This window comes from Dysidea avara, chromosome 3 (genome assembly GCF_963678975.1).
Source record: "Dysidea avara chromosome 3, odDysAvar1.4, whole genome shotgun sequence".
In the NCBI taxonomy this organism is placed as follows: domain Eukaryota; kingdom Metazoa; phylum Porifera; class Demospongiae; order Dictyoceratida; family Dysideidae; genus Dysidea; species Dysidea avara.
The window spans coordinates 41,049,575-41,071,591 of NC_089274.1; the positions used below are offsets into that span (position 1 = coordinate 41,049,575).

The window sequence follows — 22,017 nt, forward strand, 5'->3', positions numbered from 1 at the left end:
CTTTCTGATACACTTAAAAAACAGGCATACACTATGCAGTGTAAGCAGGAACTTAACTACATTATTGTTCTATTCTAGTCTGAGATGGGACCTGACTGACCCAGACAAAAAGTGACCCAAGTAATTATTCCAAACAATCAAGTCTGTCTCATCCAGTTTTAACCTTGTTAAACAACATAACGTGATATCACTGAGTCTCATATTTCAAGTCCGGTAAAAGTCTATCACTGAGTCTCATATTTCAAGTCCGGTAAAAGTCTACACTTCTACACTTGTAGTGTCTGGAGTAACCTAACAAGTCAAGTCTGACACACTGCAAGTGTAGTGTAAAGAAATATGAATACACTTATGTTTAATTAGTGAAAGCTTACACAGTGCACGTTTGTCTGTACTAAACATGAAATAATACTACACCACTCTACTAACCTCATTACCATGATACTAGTTACTGTATACAACAAAAGTTTGGCGGGAATAACAGTTCAACGAATTGTAGGAACTTAGTTAACTTCAGTTACCAATTAGCTACCGTATCGTGTTCAGACAAGAGAACACGATAAATTCATCATCAAAATTAATGGTTGTAGCTGTCACACTTGACCAGCATTGCACTACATACCACCATTAGAAATCACTCAAGGAATAAAGATATGTTGGAATCAAAAAAAAGGGTTAAACCCATTGATGGCTGAATATACTGACCAATCACAACCTCAGAACTATTTGTATTCTAAATACTTGCTATAAAACAAGGAACTCAACTATGTTATAATACTAACCACAACAAAGCAAAATCTAAGCCCAAACAAACAACAGAATCCCAACAAACTGTTTACAAAGCTGCCTTACACTCCACAGAACTATTCTATATAGTTCACTTACAGTGCAATACATTTCACAGCCATTTTCAGTGTTGTGCATGCATGTGTACGTATGTGTGCACCATGGAATATAACAGTCAAGGAGTCTCCAGTGATGTATACAGGCATGCCAATAAGGCAGATAAGGACAGATAACGTACATATACTAGCAACTTGTTGTAGAGCAACAAAACGTAAACACTCTGTTTATATTATGATCTTCTGTATTCAAAAAAATCATTTGCAATTCAAAGAGTTTTAAGGAGGCCAGACACCCACTCAGGTTGTCCCATTAAGTGATGATCACATGACTTGTAGGGAAGAAGGTCTGCACACTATGACACAATAGTGAGAATATTCCATAACAGATACCACTTGTAGTAAAGGAGGGGAACCCCTCTAATGTGGATCCAATTGAGAAGTATATAAGGTTCCACTGACTGGTCAGACACACACTAACTGTTTTTTGTCTGTGTTTGGACATTAAGTTTTAAAACCGCTGGAACATTTATGGCCACAAATTTTAACAATGATTACAAGCTACAGCAAAGATTACCATTTGCTCCTTAACCTCATGTACTACTACTACTACATGTAATGTAAAATTCAAACTACCTTTTTGGGATAATGTCTGGACTCGACTAATTTGTATCACTTACAAGTGACATACTACAATATGGATACACTGAGCAGACAATACTGATTTGATGCATGTATGAACAAAATGCTCTTCATCAAGTTACATTTTCACTCATCAAAAATTATTAATTTTGCTTAGTTTCTATTCCATCAAAGCAGCCAGAAGCCCAGGAAGACAGAAGCCTTCAATAAATATCATGCACAGTTACACACTATAATTATACAAACTATTAGATTAGGGATTATAGAACTAACAAGTAATGAAACAAGGAAGGTTGCCTACACCTGCAGATATACTAGTGGACGTCTATTCAGTTATGTTACAGTGTATTTCACAAGGAAATAATTGTGCCAGATGTATCACAAAATTCATTTATTTTATAATATCTAAATGTGACTATCAATTACTGAAAATGATCAATACACTTCATAAGTTCAGCCGATCACACAACATAGCAAACAAAGAGCAGTTCAGAGTACAGACAATTCCTGTTAGAAACATAATAGTCAGCACAGGGAAGTCATATTACATGCTACTGCAAAGTGACACCTTGTGCTGTTAGCAAAATGAAATGGGACACAAGAAGGACAAAGGTATGTCCATGATGCGTGCATTGTACATACTACAGTATGCTATAAGGCATCTGTTGGGTGAAACAACATCTAACAGTAAAAAACAAGCTTGGCTATTATATTGAGTCACACAGGCAGGCAGTAAACAGAAAATTCAACTAAATTAAAGAGAAAATGTTATACAGTAACAACCTATTGGAAGCATTTTGGGTTGTACTTTTGAACCTAACTAATACTTCCAGTGCATTGTGAGGATTCCGGTTAAATTTTTATTGCAGCAAAGTGTAAACTTCCATGATACTTTCTTTGATAATCACAAACAGTCCTTGTTATAGTATTCATCAGTACCACATTAAATGTATCAGATCTGCCTACTGGGTCCAAAGATAACTTTACCTACAAACGATCATGTAAAAGTATACTTGATCTTGTACATTCTTTATCATGAAAACATCAGCAATATTGAACCAGAGGAAGGACCAAGAAACTTCACAAAAAGAAGCCACTTTCCTGTTCAACATCCTCTACATCCTACATTTTGAATCAACTGAAATCTTATGTTTCAAAAGATGCTTACTGACATCTCAGGATAAAGTTTATTACATAGCCCACTACGTTTCAGAAAAATTAATAAAAAGTAAAACATTTTTATGGCACTGACCATGTGTCTGCTTCTTTTATATACGCACACACACGCGCGCCACAATGAAGGGGTGTGGTATTGTACCAGATATATTTATGAACAATGGAGGAATAAATGGAGTATGCAACTAGGTTTGAAAGAATTTCTTCGCACTTAGTAAGTAATTATCCGTATAAAGCCACCATTGTAATATGATGTCATAATTTACCAGGTCTTGCTGAAATAGAGCAAGGAGACTCAACTGACAACCATACATACACCTCACACACACACACACACAAAGAACAGAATAATTTTAAACTAAATTCAATACGCCAATATCAGCTTCCTAGAACCACAAACAGCTGATATTGGTAAAGATGCCATAGTAATCACATCCTATGAAGATATGATCCTGACCATTCACTAGGAAAACAAACATACCAATGAAGATCCATATACGTGACAAGGAAACATGAGCTGATAGAAAAACAATCACATGATCTCTCCTCGCTGTTATACAAAAAAACTTGCCAGCTGTCACAGGAAGAAATGATGTATTGATATATACATTATAGTATGTGGTGTCAAGAGCTCATAAAGTGCTCCAAGGTGTAAGTACCTATAGCAGTTAGCCCACAAACACCCGTCATCTGTACTTTTCAGCACCCACTACATAATACACCCAGTAACAATGATGTCAATCTACCTTACTACTACTAATTGTCTGTACACATTACACAGTAAAGTAGATAAACAGGTTATGTTATCAAGTTAGTGACCTATAACATCAACACTGGTACTAATTGTGGTCACTATATCTAACGTCATCATCAAGTGTTCCCGCCAAAAGAAACAGACAAAATGTCATGATAGATTTTCAGTCAATTATGTAATTATTGTAAATGAAATCTCACCTCTGAATAAAGGCCAATAATATGGATACTAGCAAAATAAATTTAGAACCATAAACACCATGTGGTCCCAAATTGTCTGTTACAAAAAGATGTCCTCCACATCAATACAGTTATAATATAGTATGAAAATGAATTTCATAATGTACAAAGTACCACAAGACAGAGATATCAAATACACTTGTGGTGATTGTATTCATCATGTTATTTCCACAAAAGATTATTGTATTCATCATATGCATGTGTGGGTATTACTGATTGAGCTACTGTGTCAGTGCTGGAATGTAGGAAGTTTCATCTATTAGCAAATTCATTTCGTTGGCACTTTCTGTGCCAATAACTTCTCCAGGAAACATCACCAAACAGCAAATGATGACTTTAATCAGTCATGTGTATTTCCTAATTAACACCTTCTATATAAAGGCGTAAAGACATGCCCTTACCTAGTATGCAGGTTCTAAACTCAGCCAAGGGGCACAACAACAACAAAACCACCTTGTTAACGAGAACACATCACTCTTGTGCTCACAAGTAATAGTCCATCTATATACCTATCTGAGATGGTTGCTCAACACTTGAGAACAAAGGATATGTTTATTCCAGGCAGACAGATATCACTACACAGGTCTCTGTTTGTCTGAGGTCACCACTAATAAGTTGTCTCTACAAAGGAGGGAATATTATCTCTAAGTATTAAACATATTCATGACCAATGTATGACATAAGATGAAGCACTGATGGTGACATTGATCATGCAAAGCTGGCTGGAGAATCAGCAAAACTAATGCTTAAACAAGATGACTTACAAATGGCTTAACACAACAATTATATTGACAGATCAGTAAGAAAGAAGCAAGGCTGTCCTACACAACCTCCTACACTCTACAGGGACTATATGGACAATTCATAAAATTACCAAATATGTTAAAACAATTAGCCAATGGTACTCCCCTGTTGTTATGTCTCCTAGCAACCAAGTGACTGTTTATTTATTGAAGACATTTTGTCTAGCACATTTGGCTCTGGAGAGACTTAAAAAACTTTGAATTGTCACGTAAGAGAGTCAACAAGGTTGTGAATTTTATCAAGATACAAGCCAGATGAATGGAAACAAATTGCTCCACTATATCTAGTATGACATTGTTGAGGAAAAGACATTTATTTCTATCATACAGTATGATAGTAGGGACTACAAAGGAGTAGGCATGGCCCATGAAAAACATCACTCAATAACCAGCCTTATTTTTCCCCAACGACGATGAGGCAGTATTGGTTAGGCAAAAGTAAGCCCAAACAAGCCTTCAGATTGACCCAAAATGCTTTCAACAAGTTGTTACAGAATTAAAACAAAAAAAATTAACAGAATTTTCTGCTGACGGAGTAAATGACTGACTGACTGATGCCTTCAGACAAGCGTAACTTGACAATGGCTAAGGCTATGGGCTTGGTTTTTTCACTATTTGACATCGCTTTGGCCCGAGAGGTGCCTTTTGGCATACCACAATACGTACAATGCATTCTTCATGGACTTATCAGTGTCCTCCTTTGTGCCCCATTCATCTTCGCTGACAGCAGTGTCGATTTGGCAGTAGCACATGATGGCTTCCTTTCCTAACGGAAATTGTCCGTATTTTTCATAGTGGCTACTTTGATTGCAGAGGTGCTTTTCGAACAGTTCTTAATTCACACTGCTGTGTAATGGGTTGAACATAGCTGACAACGAAGCGTAATGGATACTTTACTTTTCAGATGACAATTGATATAGGGGTGCGCAGTGCCATTTCTTTCTTTTGATGCTACGGTATGCGTGAATTCACCATCATAATTATTTACAAAAAAGTTAATAAACAAGTACACAAAAAATTGGAATTTTCAACTAGAGTAGGGACCATAGCACACCGATAAAAAGTACTGAAACAAGTTGGAAGTAGTGCACGATATTAAATCACAGTAAAACAATAAGAAGTGTTATATCCCTACTGTCCATTTCCATTATGGTATCTTGAGCACAGTAGGGATATAACACTTCTTATTGTTTTACTGTGAATAAATATCATGGACTACTCCAACTTGTTTCAGTACTTTTTATCGACGTGCTATGGTCCCTACTCTAGTTGAAAATTCCAATTTTTTTTTGTGTACTTGTATATTTAGAACACAGATGGTAGCTAAGCACAAAATATTATTACAAACATTCTTGGGAAACTATTAATAAGAACATGTCATTGAATGTTTACAAACATTGGAAATCCAAATATGATTTGCTAAAATTCAGTGATTGTATGGTTAGCTATCGTTATATCCCCTTACCAGGATGATATCCTGAGGACGAGCATAATAACAATGATATCATCTGTGTATATGACATATAACCATTTTATATTCCAGTGTGTTTAAGGATAATAATGTGACTTTAACTTCATAGCTACTAGATAGACATAGCTACTAGATAGACCTTATAGAGGCACTGTGGTGATGGATGTTTTACAAAGTGGCAGTTCCGGAGGTATAATTTGCCCTGGGTTGGTAGAGTGACGATTGCATGGCATGCAAGGACTAAAAAGTGGTAAGGATTACTCCCAAGATAAAACGATGGAGCCAGAGGTTATTGAAAGAAGTTGATTCTTCAGCTGGGACTGATTGCCAGAGACTTGTTTATGTGCTTTTGTATTAACATTTCCATATTTGGCTATTTGCTCCATTGGTAAACAATACCATTCACGGTTGTTATGATGTCACGAACTAGTCAAACTACTGTGTGATAACTAACTCATCACACAGTAGCAGAGCCACTCTGTCTAGCTGTCACCCAGCATGGCACTTCGACACTCTCAGTGTACACTGGGATTTAAATACATAATATACCATATTCACTGGTTAAACACTGTGGAAAAATATCACCTTAGTACCTTAGTTCAAGAAATCATTTTTTTCAAATTCAACCACTACTCGATGATTGAGAAAGACGTTGAAGCCCTTATTTTCAAAATCAATTGTGGCATGATTCAAGTGCAGCCACTGGTATTTAACAAAGTAAATACGACATATACTTGAATATTTCTACTATTAAGGGCAAGAAGAATAAAGCTAGCTTAAGTGCTAACCATCCTAGTTAGGCATGTGAGAAACACAATCAGTGACAAAGACACTGTTGCACACACATTATCACAACCACCATATTAGTACAGCATGATACATCAGTTGTTATGGGATATAACTAACAAGGTCATACCACCAACCAACTGAACTGGATGTATACACATCACTGGAGCATGTTACACACATGGTTTATTTGGTCAATTACAACTACATACCATGTAGATTACTAAATTAAGGTGCATTCTTATGCAAGTGGCGTTTTGGAATTATGTCTACATCTTATACAAGTGGCTAGACAAGAATTTCATTAAATCTAACAAAGACTATGATACATAGCATTTTGTAGAAAACAAAAGGACAGAATGCTAATGTACAATGCATATATAAAATACGCACATACATCATGCCCTCTTGGCATTACATGCACACATATGTACGTGCGTAGATGAGATTTGCTCCTCAGAAGAATACAAAAGACTCTGTACAGTTAATTGCAATAAGTAACACTGCCTTTATCATTGTAGTTCCACATTATGAAATAACCTGGAAATACCACTGAGCTGCCAGCATTGTTACTATGATACCTGAGGTCATATTTACTGTTAAACTACAGTGATCGTATGTGACTGTCTCAACAAAACCTTGGCTAGTTTGCACAAGTATGCGTTTTGAGATAAACAATAAAAAAAATAATCATAAAATTATGCATGCTACAAAGGAAAAGTATGCAAGAGCCATTAATCAGAGAAACAAGTTATGGCTGCGAATGTAAGTGCCTATAGTATATTTTCAGTGTAGTTGCTGTACAAATCGATTCCCTTGCTCTTTCTACTGTCTAGCACTATAATTCCAAAACTACTCACCATAATTAGCTGAAACTTTGGCGATCATTCCTTGAGTACAGTAGCTGAGAAAAGTTTAAAAATTGAAAGTTCTATGAACTAGGCGAGTTTTTGCTGAGACAGTCACACATCATTATCCTGAGAAATCCATTACAAAATTGCCTACATGCTGATATTTCTATGCGGCTGCAAACAAAGCAACTCCAACATTGGAGTCATTGTATCGATGACTATGTAGCTGACACAATGTATATTTGAAAAGTGTAGATGTTATTCTTCTCATCAGTTATAAGAAGTAAGTACCTGCTGACACAGTGGTACAAATACAACCAAGAGAACTCTTGATACAACTGTATGAATTATACAAGTGGTCTCCTTTGACGACAGTGTCACACACTGACACAGCATTACATTGTAGATCACATGTGGTGGTCTCGCTTGATCACAAAATATTTTCTACTATCTTCTGACACCTTACTTGTCTTTACACCAATCTCCAAATAGTCTATTTATAGGAATTTCATCCCATTACAGACACACAAATGTTCCACAAGAAACCAAGAATGTCACTACAAATTCCTCTTGGTAAAATAAGACACAAAAGCAGATCTACATAGTTAGGTATTCAATGTATGTCCCTCTGTGCTAAAGGTATCATGGAAAGGCACTTATAATATTTTCCATCCTTTAAACTCTACACACCACTATAATACTATGCGTGTTGCATATTCTATACACACCTTCCATCATCAGTTTATTGTACTAATAACATCATGGAGTGACCAACAGAATTTATCTGAGCCACTACAGTGGGGCACTGCTAAGATGAACACTACGAAACTTATTTTGGTCCCTTATAAAATGGTGTCTATATAATTCAGTATGTACACAACTGTCTTACAAGAGATGATCTACTAAAAAGCCACCACACAGGAGTTGTACCAAATTAATAATGCTATCAAAGAAAACACTTTTTGATAAAGGCAACACTCACTGATCCTGTACTAAACACAGTGACTGTTTAATTAGAGTAGTTGTCAACTAGTGTACATTATATTAGGGATGTTCAATTAATTAATTTAATAACTGCTGTTGGCATTATAAACCACAACGAATAAAATCTAGCCTGTTTAGTGCATTTCATAGCAAGATACTAGTGCTAAAATGGACACACACATAGGGGTCCCATTTCTGGGTTAACCAGATTCTTCCCAGACTATGTGATTGTTATGTTAGTGTTTGTTACTAAATTAGGTATGTTTAATTGTTCTTCAAGTTGAAGTCTAATTTTACTACCAAGAAGACACTACTATACATTGATGGAGATGGGATGATATGACACTTGAGTGTCTTATCCCAGACATGGCATGGTGCACACTAGTAGATATACACATGAGCAATACCTGAATTGGAACAAATCACGAAGAAACCAGCTACCAAATTAATCACACTGTAAGTAAACTATATAAAATAGTTCTATGGAGTGTAAAGCACCTTTGTAGACAGTGAATCGGAATTCTGTTGTTTGTTCAGGCTGGTTTTTACCAAAGCATAGACCTTGCCATGTAATAACTTTGTTGTGGTTAGTATTATGAAAAAAAACAAAAACAACAACAACAACAACAACAACAACAACAACAACAACACAGTCGAGTTCCTCATTTCATAGTGAGTATTTTAGATATATGGTTACAAAGCAGTTCTGTGTATAGTAGGGCTGGGGTAAAGCTTTGAATGTTTCATGGATTCGAAGGTTAAGTAAACTTTGAATTATAAAAGTATCCTTCAAAGCTTTGTAATTCACACAAATAAACGTTGTTATCTTTATTGCAGCTGCTTATTTATCTTGCGTGATCGATGTTCGTCTCTTCGCGATCAATCTTTGTGTGCCACGCCCATTTTAAAATCATTGAAGTTTAGCTTGTTACCATAGTTATAGCCTTAAAACACCTAATAAAGTGATAGATAATGTATGGAAAGCGTACTTTTAGCTATTAGTTGGTGTTTACCTATGCATGATTGCAGTATAGCGGACATATCCATTTGTAATCGATCAATTGCATCATTCAGTACTGTTGCTATGTACTTTCCAAAAGCTTACAAACTTATTAAACAAGATTAGAAAGATAAAACTTAAGAAGGATGTGCATAAATACAAGAAAACCTGTAACTTGAAAGCTAACACCAAAGCTTCAAATATTTGAACATTTTATTAGTGAATGTTCAAAGGTAAATTTCAATATTCGTCCCAGCCCTAGTGTATAGTAAGGTTAATATGATACAATTCAGCCAGTAGTCGCCAGGAAGTCTATGGGTTTTAATCAGTATTGTGTACCCATAGTATAGCCTGGCATAATTTATAATCCCTAAAGCTGGCCATAGCTTTAACCTGTTTCTTTTACATTTTAACAATGACATCGTTGATGTATTCAATTAGTGTGACATTACAGAACAGCAAACAACTTTTGTACTCAAGGACCTTCTGCATTCACTTTAGGCAGAGTTTAACTAAAACCTTCGAATATAAGTCACAGAGTACGGAACTTGGCAGCTATGGTTTAATGGTTATAGCATTTAGTGTGGTAAGCTCAAATCTATTTATATACACCTTATATTCTGGGCGACTGTTCTATTAGGATATATTGATCAAGTGTCAGGTATGCATGCCTGGTTTCCTGGAATCATTTTCTGAAAAACGTGTACACGTGTTTGTTTGTGCTAGGGTTGAAACGATCAACATGATTGACTAATTGTCTACTTAACTAGAACGGGATAGTATTAACTGCATGGGTATCTATCAACTATGCTGTAGGCTGGGTTGCTTTTGTAAAATAAATTAGCATCACGATCCTTTACCACAAAGTGAACTATACCTCATTAAGTGCACCACATTTCAAGGAAATATTCATAGTGACTTCTGTGAAAAAGAACTAACAAATACTTTTTGTTTCAGTAACAGCTGAGAAGATTTCAGTCAGACTTTGTACACCTTAAAATCTAATTGATACAGTAAATGATAGTACAGATAAACGAGGGTCTGACAACCAAGGGTCTCCTGCGGACATTTTCAGGCAGGTTAATAGAGCCAGCATTCCTCCATATTTAGCAACAAAAACTTGCCTTTTAAAAAAAGCTGTCTGTATGAAGATAAGCATAATATTATGGTGAGTTCGAGGTTAGCTAAGCTTGGCCCATCACACCCTCCAACCCTAGCTCACCACTAACTCATTATAAACATGTACCGTCATACAACTAATATGATTGATAGTCAAGTAAAACAGATGGACTGCTGATTAAATAGCTAGCCATTTTTAAACTGGTACCAGCACAATATTCCACTTCATATTTTCTGAAATGTAATTGTATGTTCTATTAGAGTATTTTAATGAAATGAATGGGGATAAGTTATCTGAACAATTTACTACTCTGAACACATTTATGCCTGGGAGCATTGGAGTATTGACTGCCTTACTTGACAAAGAACTCCAACATATAGAACTTTGTGTGGGCAAGATCAAAGGAAAAAGTGTACTTTAAATTTCATAAAGTACACTTTAAGGCAAACAGTGCTTTATTGCCCACAAAGAGTGCTTTATTACAATAAAGCACTCTTTGTGGGCAATAAAGCACAGTTGCCCACGTGCTTTAGTGTAGGCTAATAGGCTGATAGCCTGCGATTCTCACACCAGTATGACTAATCACCCAAGCTGGTGAAGGATGATAGCCTTCGCCGCGCTGAGTGGTCAATCACCCCAGCCAATACGAGTCCTACAACTGGATTGCTTTTAGACATACCAATGTTTTATTGATGGGTGGGAGAAGGTAACATTGCTGTTACGTTTGTTAATGTAAGCGGACAAGTCCTGGAGATATCACGAAAATACTTCACCATGTGTCACAATAGAATCAATTGTGGGGTGTGACCAAAACCTGCCAAAATATGCGAAAAACATCTACCATGCCAAACTATGGTGAACTACGCATGAGTTACTTTGTTAAACTAGTTTGTGTGCGTTCAGGCTGTTAATTCATGCAATGCATGCTAATTATGACTCCTAGTGTATGGTGAGCTACACGACTAGAAAGTTCCATAAATCATTTAAAGTATTGCCTTGCTCATGCTATAAGAAAAATAAAGCACTCGGTGCTTGGCCTCAATGCTAATAAAGCATTCGGCTTCGCCTCATGCTTTACTAGCATCTTGGCTGCGCACCCCGTGCTTTATTTTTCATATAGCACTTGCAGCAATGCTTTAACATATGTGACCGGATCTGCGAAAACCCGACACAATTGCGCATTTTTCAAATTCCTGTTCATTAAATATTTATAATCTACTTTGTGCCAAGTGTACCCTCTGGAAAAGTTTCAGCCTCATATGCCAATAGCTTTAGGAGTTACAGCCCTACAAAGTAGCAAAAACAGAAAAATTGATTTGTACAGCAAGTCTAGGGAAAATAAATTACAGGCGTCTACAAAAACGGTTGTAACTTACCAAAAAATCGAAGTACGGAGCTACAATTGTCACCATCGTGTTTGCCATGAACAGGGGAATCAATTATTGGGTAGGTTTTTCCTTTACTCACCCTTCTTCACTGCATACAAAGGCAGAATTCGTGAAGAAAAATCAATCGTGTATGATCGCTTCGACGTGACATAAACAAACGCTCATAACTTCTGTATCCTTGGGTCTACTGCAACAAAACAAAGACTTTCCAACTCCTCTTGAGTAGGGGGGTAAGATGCTGCACAGGGTTTTATTGTTAGTCCCTTCCTTCACTAAGAAAGAGGCGTTCAAAAAATTTTACAGAATCTTTTTCAATAACATGCAAGTATTTTCACCTATTGTATTCAATGCTTTATACTGTAAATTTAGGCTTGCGCGATTGTGTCGGGTTTTCGCAGATCCGGTCACATATACATAAATATTGTTCCATTTAGAGAAGAGCTACATATAAGTGAGAATAGTTAATATACTACTATGCAGTGGCTCACAGACTTCTTGGACTGCATGACACTTCTGTGTGTGAAGGCGTAAAGAAAAACAACTTGATGTTGTGCTACTAAGCACCTAGCTAAGTACTAAGTAACAAGAAACCAGAGGTGCATCCACAGCTACATGGCTGCAGGCATGAGCGACTGTTGAGCATCACCATGGAACTACTAAATAGTACAGACACAACAATTCAACACTACATTGATTTAAAATTGTCCCAATGTACTCACAAAAAGTTCTGTGCCACATATACTGTACCAAACTACAATCACAAACTTGCAGGAGTTTATATCACTACAGTAGTTCCCAAATACTCTAATAGAACAATCGATGGTACTGACTGCTCTATTAGAATATATATGGGATATATAGATACATCACTCTGATTGTATGTCTATACATCTAGTATGAAACAGTGTATCGTCTTGAGCTCCTTGGGTAAATGAAATATATAATGTCTTTCAACAGTTGTTTAATCACTCTGCCTTGTGATACGGCCTCCTAATACCCGAAAATAACTAACTGAAGCCTTTACTAAAAACAGCAATCTGACAACTCATTCCTCTGTACATTTATGCTATAAATACATACATACCGTACTGATACCGTACCACATTGCTTTCCAGCTGTCATTATTTGAATGATAAATAACATGTACACTTTGTACTCTCTTTCATTGCAAGCAAACAAAATCACTAGCCAACTTGCAGTAGATGCTACGCTCATGTCTTACAGAAGGTAAATAGTTAGTATTTGAAACCAACCACCATGGACTCACCTCAACCAAGATGTAATAGTGACATAAGCTACGATATGTTAGATGATTGACAAATGAAAGAAACCATATTCTCTATGTTAGAAATCTCAAACATATCTATTGGGACCTCTCAACAGAATAGCATCAGTTGGCACCATCAGAGAATGTATTCTTCAAAGTTTGCTTTAAAACAAAACAATTGTCATTAATGGGTACCTACTGTCTGTTATATACCCGCAATCCTAGGGTGGCCATAAGAGGTATTCTGTAGAAACCAGTCTAATATGTTAAAAAATGATAAGTGGGATAATCATAACTGTCAAATCACCTCAGCCATGTGACAGGAATATACTACCACACATGCCTGTACAAGGTGATTTTCTATTTTTAGTATATAGTTATATTAAATACTAACCAGGAATTAGGGTTTTCTGATGGGGTGGGTGAGGGAAGATGGGGCTAGTACAATTTAATAATGTATGTTGTGTGCTTGGTTTGGTGGCCTGGAGGAATGCACCCACCAGAAAAAAAATTCTGCATAAAGTGTAGAATTACATCTTTTTATTATTATTACTATAGTTCATAATGAATTAACGAATTACTTAACACAAGAAACAGAAAATGATGTGTTAGAAATTAGTATGTATTGTATTATTACAAACATGAAGAAGTACTGACAGAACCAAGTGAAATTTTCAAGTCTATTGCACTGGTATTGAATTTGAATGACCATGTGATTGTGACTACCATCAACAACCTGCACTACTAAGGTACTCCTACTGATTTACACCAGCTATAGATAACATTGATAAATAAAATACCAAAGAGGTTTACGTTATGGTAGTGAATTATTCACAACAAAATGTTGTCCCAAGATGTAAGTCTTACTATCCACACATCACCCACAGGTAATCAACAACAGCAGTGACCGAAATCAAACATTGTAACCTCCCATGTCTGACATACAAAATAAGGCAGTAATATGAATTAGAGATGACCTCTATAATAGCTGAATGATGTGTAAACGAACACTCACAAAATAATAAATTACTCTGCAGAACACACAGGCGTGCTAGACCCTAATCTAATCTCTAGCTGACTCTTATTGATTAGCGTCTGTTTAAATGGCAAAGTTACCAGGTTGAATGCCATGTCATACATGTACATTACCATTCAAATACCGCCCTCTCTAGAGCAGGACTTGGGACTACATTAAAGTATAGACCCATACATGGTTGAGTGCAGTATAGAAGAGGGATTTGTCAATTGGAGTGAGGGGGTATACACCACACTGTTCTACACCCATTAGTTATTAATGTGTCATAGGACCCACTTGTGTGGTCAATTGATTATGAGAACAAGCAATTTGCCTTATTGAGTTGATGACTTCCATATGTAGGAAATACCATAATTATACCCCATAATATGTTCACACATACACATTCGTGCATGTATTGACACACACACACACACACACACACACACACACACACACACACACACACACACACACACACACACACCCAAACACACTATATTTACTTACCCACAGACACGCACTACACACACGCACTACACACACACACACACACACACACACACACACACACACACACACACACACACACACACCTTAATGACTCTATCTTTAGGTGTAGCTAGTGGGACAGTAGCAGCCTTTGAAACATGTCCATTACCAGCAGTTACTGCTGATAGATGGCTCCACTCCTCACTAAACACTGGTACAACACATTTGGCACAACACAGCTCTCCTTCCCGAGCATACACCTTATTAAACAATGACTAAAAAAAAGAAGAGGAACAAGATGTGATGAATAATCTCATTGCAGAATAAGTTAAACAAAACTAACCTGTTGCTATAGCAACTGTTGTGTCATAATTATTATAATGTCATGAATTTAATTTCATATAGTGCTAAGTACAAAGAAACTGTCACATGGGTGTTCCCTTGAAATAGTTCAAGTTTTATTTTACAGGTAAAAAGGAAAGACATCACCTTTTCCTCATTAAGGGAAATATAAAGGACACACTATAAAGAGTGTTGATGATAAAATTATGTGGCAGCAAAGAGGACTCCTGCTAAGCCTAGAAACTGACCCATTAAACATAACTAATGGATCACTTATCAGTGAAATATCTCTACAACTTGTAACCTAATACCAAAACTAGTGTCATAATTTGTACAACCAACTATTCAAAGCTGTGACAGATTACAATCATTTGCTACACAGCCTTACATTATACAACTATGTGTTTTGGAAAGAATTTTAATTATTCAGGGGAAGCCAAGGTATACAATTAACAAAAGGCTGGTTACCATTCTGCAGTATGTGCAAGACAAGCACTTCTCGTGAAAATCTTTATCCACCACTCTGACATGTTTAGCTAGAATGATTTCTCCACAAGCATGACACTCGGGAACACAGGTACTGCACAACGGCTTGCCACTTTCTAATAGCAAATAGTCAACTCTTGGGTTAATTTTATTGTCACAATGGACACACTGGAAACAGCACGTGTGATACAACTTGCTATCAAGGAGCACCACTACTTTATCATTGTTTGTAATACCCATCTTACAGTTGGAGCACAATTCTGGCTGTTGTAAAAAGCTAGAAATATCAAGTATTTGCTTGTCATCTGAGAACACTTGCGAAAATCTGTCAAATAAGTCTTGGTTCATAGTAGCCGCGATACTTCGCTTCTTCTTGTTAAACCTTAAAGTCTTCACTTTAGTCTGTTCATCGTGTGCACTGTTAGTAGGATCTTTAACTGACGAATAAACTTCAAAATTCCTTCGCTTGATACGAGTAAAGGAGCCTGCACTGCTACAACTAAACGTCAAAGATCTCTTCTTTTCACACGTCTCCATAGAGCCAGTATAATTCCACTTTGACACAATATCTAGCTACGCTCAATAGCCTACGCTTTGATTCTAATAAACTCTCACCAGATATAGTTGTGCGTGCGCACGTCATTGTACAGCGCGGGGGGCAATGCTTACAGCCAATGGGAATAGTGCAGTGTGTCAGATTGAGCGGTGGCGCGTTGCTCGTCTGACTGAGTACTGCTCGTAGCCGTTACCTTGTGTAATTATGGAAGAAGACCAAGTGGTGGGCGATAACGCTTATAACAATGACTTGGACGACGTGAGTGCCTTTTATTGTTTATTCTGACTAGTTTGGTGTTTGAGGCACGTTCTCTTTTTACCCCTAGGAGTCCTTCTTTCAGGACATTGACCTCTTGCAGAACCATGGCATTGTAAGTGTAGTGCGCGTTCTTTCAGTATGTTAATTGCAGCTCTCATGCACAGAATGTTGCAGACATAAAGAAGTTGAAGTCAGCTGGAATATGTACTGTGAAGGTAAGAATTACACAGTGAACTTCCTTGCAAGGTTATAACAGTGTTTGCTTGTAGGGAATTCAGATGACGACTCGAAAACGTCTGCTGATGATAAAAGGAATCACTGAGGCTAAAGTAGACAAGATAAAAGTAAGTTATAATATTATGTATTGTATCAGTAGACTATATTCCTGATTTTCTGCAGGAGGCTTCAGCAAAGCTTCTGGTAAATATAAGCTCCTATGCTGGCTGGTTGGCTTATTTATGTGTGTACGTAGGATGCAGGATTTTTAACTGCACTTGACTACAGCTTTAAGAGGAAGCAAGTGTTTCGGATTTCAACTGGAAGTACTGAATTAGAGTGAGTATAATTTGATGTCGCCCCTCACAGATAATTGTATTACTGTGCTTGTGTGTTCTCTATTAGGAAGTTGTATTGTGTATGTATTGCTATGTTCATTTTTTTTCAAGCAAGCTGCTTGGAGGAGGTATAGAGAGTATGGCCATTACTGAAGTATTCGGAGGTTATTTGTGGCTGTTTTCAAATTGTGATGTAATTACAAATGTTGTTTAGAATTTCGGACTGGAAAGACTCAACTATCACACACTCTCTGTGGTACATACACTATTGTTGTACAGTGCTACATCATGTTATCACTCTTACAGTGACCACTCAGCTACCTGGATCTAATGGCTACACTGGTGGGAAAGTTGTTTTTGTTGACACTGAGGTATAGTTTGTTTATTGTATGGAAATCAACTGTTTACTGTTGTTATTCTTTTGTTACAGAATACATTGTATCCTGTATGAGTTATTGTTTATTGTATTGTTGTTGTGTTGACTTAACAAACACCAGTCGACCTGATCGATTAAGAGAGATTGCTGACAGGTTCAACCTGGACCACAGTGCTATGCTGGATAATGTATTGTATGCTAGAGCATATACCAGTGAGTAGTGTCTACCCTGTATGTACATGTGTATAGGGATTTCACAATTTCTGTAATATATGCTATGACCTGCACGGTACATTGCATTAGGGCGTCACTATTCAGTGGACTGGATTACTGGACTGGAACACTGGACTGGACTACTGGACTGACTTATTTTTGGTTTTTGCACATTCTATGGTTGGATTTACGGAGTCTTGCTAGTAAGAACCCTTTGGGCACCTGCAGCCCACTTCTAAACACTTCTAAACACTGAAGACAAACAGTGGAATATGCGAAAACTGTCTCTTAATAATTTCGCTACTGTTCATTATGCTACTATACAACACTTATTCCTTACCTGGTGTGTAGTAATGCTGCAGGCAGTGCAGGGAATTCCGCCAGTGAATGTGACAGCAATAGTTAACCAGCAATCAACTAGCCAGTAGACAATATCCTTCAAGATATATCCTTAGAGCAAGCTTGAGGAGCAAGCTAGTCTCATTAGTCTTGCTCTCACTAGTCTCGCTGTTTCAGTGTAGGGGCTTATCAAATAAAGATTATAAGCTCCCATGCTGAAAAATCTCTAATTGGTAAGCCCCTGCACTGACTAGAGAGGTCTGGCCATGCTGGCGAGACTAGCTTGCTCCTCAAGGATATCTCGAAAGATTGTCTACTGGCTAGTTGATCGCTGGTTAACTATTGTTGTCATATTCAGTTCCCTGCACTGCCTGCAGCATTACTACACACCAGGTAAGGAATAAGTGTTGTATAGTGGCATAATGAACAGTAGCGAAATTATTAAGAGACAGTTTTTGCATATTCCACTGTTTGTCTTCAGTGTTTAGAAGTGGGCTGCAGGTACCCAAAGGGTTCTTACTAGCAAGACTCAATAAAACCAACCTCAGAATGTGTAAAAACCAAAAATAAGTCAGTCCAGTAGTCCAGTCCAGTGTTCCAGTCCAGTAGTCCAGTCCACTGAATAGTAACCCCCCATTGCATTACATGTATTGCAGAAAAATAGAGTACTGAAGCACCTGTGTGGTAGGGTAATGGTAATACTGTTGCTTTACAATGTACACATAACCCAGCTGTAAATCCTATTGCTGCTTGTAGCAGTAACTTGTTTTTATCACTTTTACAAGCCTCTAGTTTCACTAGTAGTTGTGGTGATATGTGTTGTGTTGTTTTGATACAAACTCTTGTACCAGTTAAGGAAGCAACACCCATTCAGGGGTGATGCAACACTGATGCAAACAAAAGCTTGTCTTATGCTTGATTTATTGGTGCATTGAACCTCAATGTAATATACACAAGCAATTAGCGGTGCCATTGAAGGATGAACTTATCATGGTTGTTGTGATACATACCTGTGAAAATCTTTCAACGCAAGTCCATGCACTGGATAATATTGTTTCATTGCCACAGGTCCAGCAGTTACACATGAAATGTGTGATTTAGTAATTTCTTTGTAAAATTATCTGTGCACACCTAGTAATGAAATATGATCTAGTTCTCATATCTACTTCACCTCAGTAACTACCCAACATTGTATTACTTCTGTTGAGCCTGACGTAAATACCTGGTATAGCTAGATCAGTTCTTTTAAGTTACATGTAATACTACTTATTACGTAACATATAATATCTATGGCTGGATGTATGGATGTCACTTACACTAGATACTTTAATTTACACACACGGAGCATATAATGATAGCAAATAATTGTGACACGCATCACTTGGTGTATATGATATTGTATTTTCACTAGGTGAACATCAGATGGAGTTGATCGATGCTGTAGCTGCTAAGTTTCACGAGGAGCCCGGAGTATTTAAACTGCTAGTAAGTGTACTAGATATAGAGACCAGATGAAGTATTGTATCTCCTTCAGATAGTTGACTCCATAATGGCTTTGTTCAGAGTTGACTTTAGTGGGCGTGGTGAATTAGCTGATCGGCAACAGAAGCTAGCACAGATGTTGTCAAGACTCCAAAAAGTGTCTGAAGGTAATTTTATGATCAGAATGTTGTTAATAAATGTTCGCTATTGGCCATTTTTCACCTGAACTACCCAATTGGTCAGACAACAAACTATACATTTCAATAGGTTGATAGTCCACTGAAAAATGGTCCTTAGTTGATAGCAGTGAGTGTGTGATGTGTGCACTGTAATGAATTGATCTGATAACTGTGTACTGTGTGTGTGCCAATGTGAACAAATTCTAGGAAGGAAATGTTGAAGTTCTGTAAATTAAATAGAAACCTTGAGTCTTTCCAACAAAATTAGTAGATGAACTTTTTAGTAAACCTCTTGTCATAGCAACACATCAATTTCATTGCATCAGCAATCAGCATTGTGTTATGTTTAATATATTTTTTTTTTAACCTGCCACAGCGCAGCCAGTAAGGCAGGCCAACCGAACCACTTTTTTTCGTAGATTGAAATTTTACAAAATCAAGCTAAAATTGCCGCTATAAACTGTGAGCAGAAGTCTCATATTCTTCACGCTGTTTACTTTCTCTCAAAAACCTAGCTCAAAACATGTACACTGACTGCAAATGACCTCCCGTTCATTGAGACAATATCCCTTATATGTATTTTGTTATTTTTGAACTCCAGTGTTGATTTATGTTAATATTTTTATTTATATGCCGACCTACCAACCCTATTGAGATATTCTCCTGTTAAGGAATTAATCAAACCTAATTGTACCATAGGCACTGAAGGTTGTGTTTTTGTAATATTGTGCACCTTCAACTACATCTGTATTTCAAACTGACACAGAGAAACTGCCTCAGGGCAAAAACTAACACATTGTTTATACAAGCTTCAGTTCTCATGCACTGTTTGCTTATGCACAACATTTTGATCATGTGGGTAAAGACAAACAAACACACAGGTGCTGTGGCGTGCATACACACGCACACACAGAGCTATTCATCCTGTGCGTTACTCCAGTGCTACAAGTCAGTGCACATATAAAGGTGTTGGCAATCTTACCCCTTGTTATCTGAGACATGGACAGTTAGCATTTGCTTCCCCGGTTGACACCATGTCCCCAATGATAACATAGCTGGGTGGCTCAGTTAATGCCAGGTCCCTGAAGCAATGTGAGTTGAGTTTCTTGCTCAATACAAGGAAACAACATGAAAGTGTTAAGATACTCTATTAACACATTGGAAGTCACTGCAATTTGTTTACAGCTAAATTAATATCTTCACACACTACATAACAAGAACTAGGTGTGGACCTTTTGTGTAGGTTGTTAGGTTGAGTGTAGTAGTTGTTTGAAGTGTATGATTACTGGCTGGCTTTAGTATTGTCTGTATAGTGTGGTGTTAATCGAGCTGATATAATATTCTATTATCTTTGTGCACTAGAGTACAATGTTGCTGTGTTTGTGACGAACCAGATGACTGCTGATCCTGGAGGTATGTTCTTGAGTTTCATGTACTGCATTGTAATTATGTGTGATTTCTTTATTTCACATTCTGATATCAGCCACTATGAGGTACGTAAGAAATTATGCAGCTGTACATAACATCGTGTAATAAAAATCTTCAGCTTTCAAGCTGATCCTAAGAAACCCATTGGAGGTCACATTTTAGCTCATGCGTCCACTACTCGAATCAGCTTAAGAAAAGGTCGTGGTGAAGTACGTATTGCTAAGATATACGACAGGTGAGTCATGTACATTTACTGCAGCTCCTTTATGTGACCACTGGCAAAGCTATAGTGATGTCTTTTTCTGACATCACCTTAATTTATACGATTAATACATTTAGCAGAAGCTCTAGTACAGACGCTGGTCCATTTTTGCTGTTATAGAGGTTTTCCTCCTTCAGAGGTAAAGAGAAAATTAATAATATTTTTTTTGTCCTTATCATAGAGGTTTTTCTATTGTGTCCTTGATGATTCTACTGTAGCTGAGCCTTTGGTCATGAATTGTTGGAAATATGTGCATAATGTAGTAGTAGTAAATTATATGACATCTTTTCTTTCTATAGTCCCGATATGCCGGAAAATGAAGCGACATTCTCTATTACTGCAGGTGGTGTCAATGATGCCAAGGAGTGACTTGGGTTATAATCATAAACTAACACAAGTGCCATGGTGTACTATAATATTAATTGTTTAGCAAATTAACATGACTTTGACATTGGTTAAGTTAAGTACGTAGGTAGTAATAAGTATATAGTTAGGTAATAAGTAGTACCAAGAGTAAATAATAGAGAAGAGAGTATCCAATTGCCATATACCATATCAAAAATGATCCTGTTAAGTCTTTCTGCATATTTCAGTAAAATTTAGGGTATCATAGAAGTGTTCATATCTAGCAATCATCACCTTCAACACTTACACACAATACAAAGCCTGTGTGCACACCACTTGTTAATAGACTAATTTAACACCTTCTTTGAAA

At 37.0% G+C, this 22,017-nt stretch overlaps 2 protein-coding genes across 3 annotated transcripts in view; one reads left to right on the forward strand and one right to left on the reverse strand.

Annotated features, from left to right (window-relative positions):
- The window catches only part of LOC136251014 (uncharacterized), a 29,865-nt gene extending 13,580 nt beyond the window's left edge, over positions 1-16,285 (reverse strand). For both annotated transcript variants that reach the window (XM_066043392.1, XM_066043393.1), the window contains exons 1-2: positions 15,638-16,285; positions 14,932-15,102 (exon numbers count right to left, since the gene is read on the reverse strand). In XM_066043392.1, coding sequence (XP_065899464.1) covers positions 14,932-15,102; positions 15,638-16,192 — 726 coding nt within the window. In that variant the 5' untranslated portion in view covers positions 16,193-16,285. The remainder of the gene's footprint in view (positions 1-14,931; positions 15,103-15,637) is intronic.
- Positions 16,240-21,756, forward strand: LOC136251017 (meiotic recombination protein DMC1/LIM15 homolog). The gene is made up of 17 exons (XM_066043396.1): positions 16,240-16,469; positions 16,537-16,581; positions 16,634-16,684; positions 16,739-16,813; positions 16,869-16,889; positions 16,942-17,024; positions 17,135-17,187; positions 17,238-17,279; positions 17,330-17,394; positions 17,454-17,461; positions 17,521-17,612; positions 19,363-19,436; positions 19,486-19,600; positions 20,975-21,025; positions 21,096-21,105; positions 21,159-21,275; positions 21,602-21,756. Exons 1-17 carry the CDS (start codon positions 16,416-16,418, stop codon positions 21,669-21,671), a joined length of 1,026 nt encoding a protein of 341 aa, XP_065899468.1. The 5' UTR covers positions 16,240-16,415; the 3' UTR covers positions 21,672-21,756.
- Positions 21,757-22,017: the final 261 nt, after the last annotated feature.

Bases quoted from the DNA above. Each gene is read 5' to 3' on its own strand.
- LOC136251017 (XM_066043396.1), top strand. From the start codon at position 16,416: ATGGAAGAAGACCAAGTGGTGGGCGATAACGCTTATAACAATGACTTG. The intron at 16,582-16,633 runs GTAAGTGTAGTG...TCTCATGCACAG, and splicing joins TCTTGCAGAACCATGGCATT to AATGTTGCAGACATAAAGAA. The intron at 21,276-21,601 runs GTGAGTCATGTA...TTCTTTCTATAG, and splicing joins ATTGCTAAGATATACGACAG to TCCCGATATGCCGGAAAATG.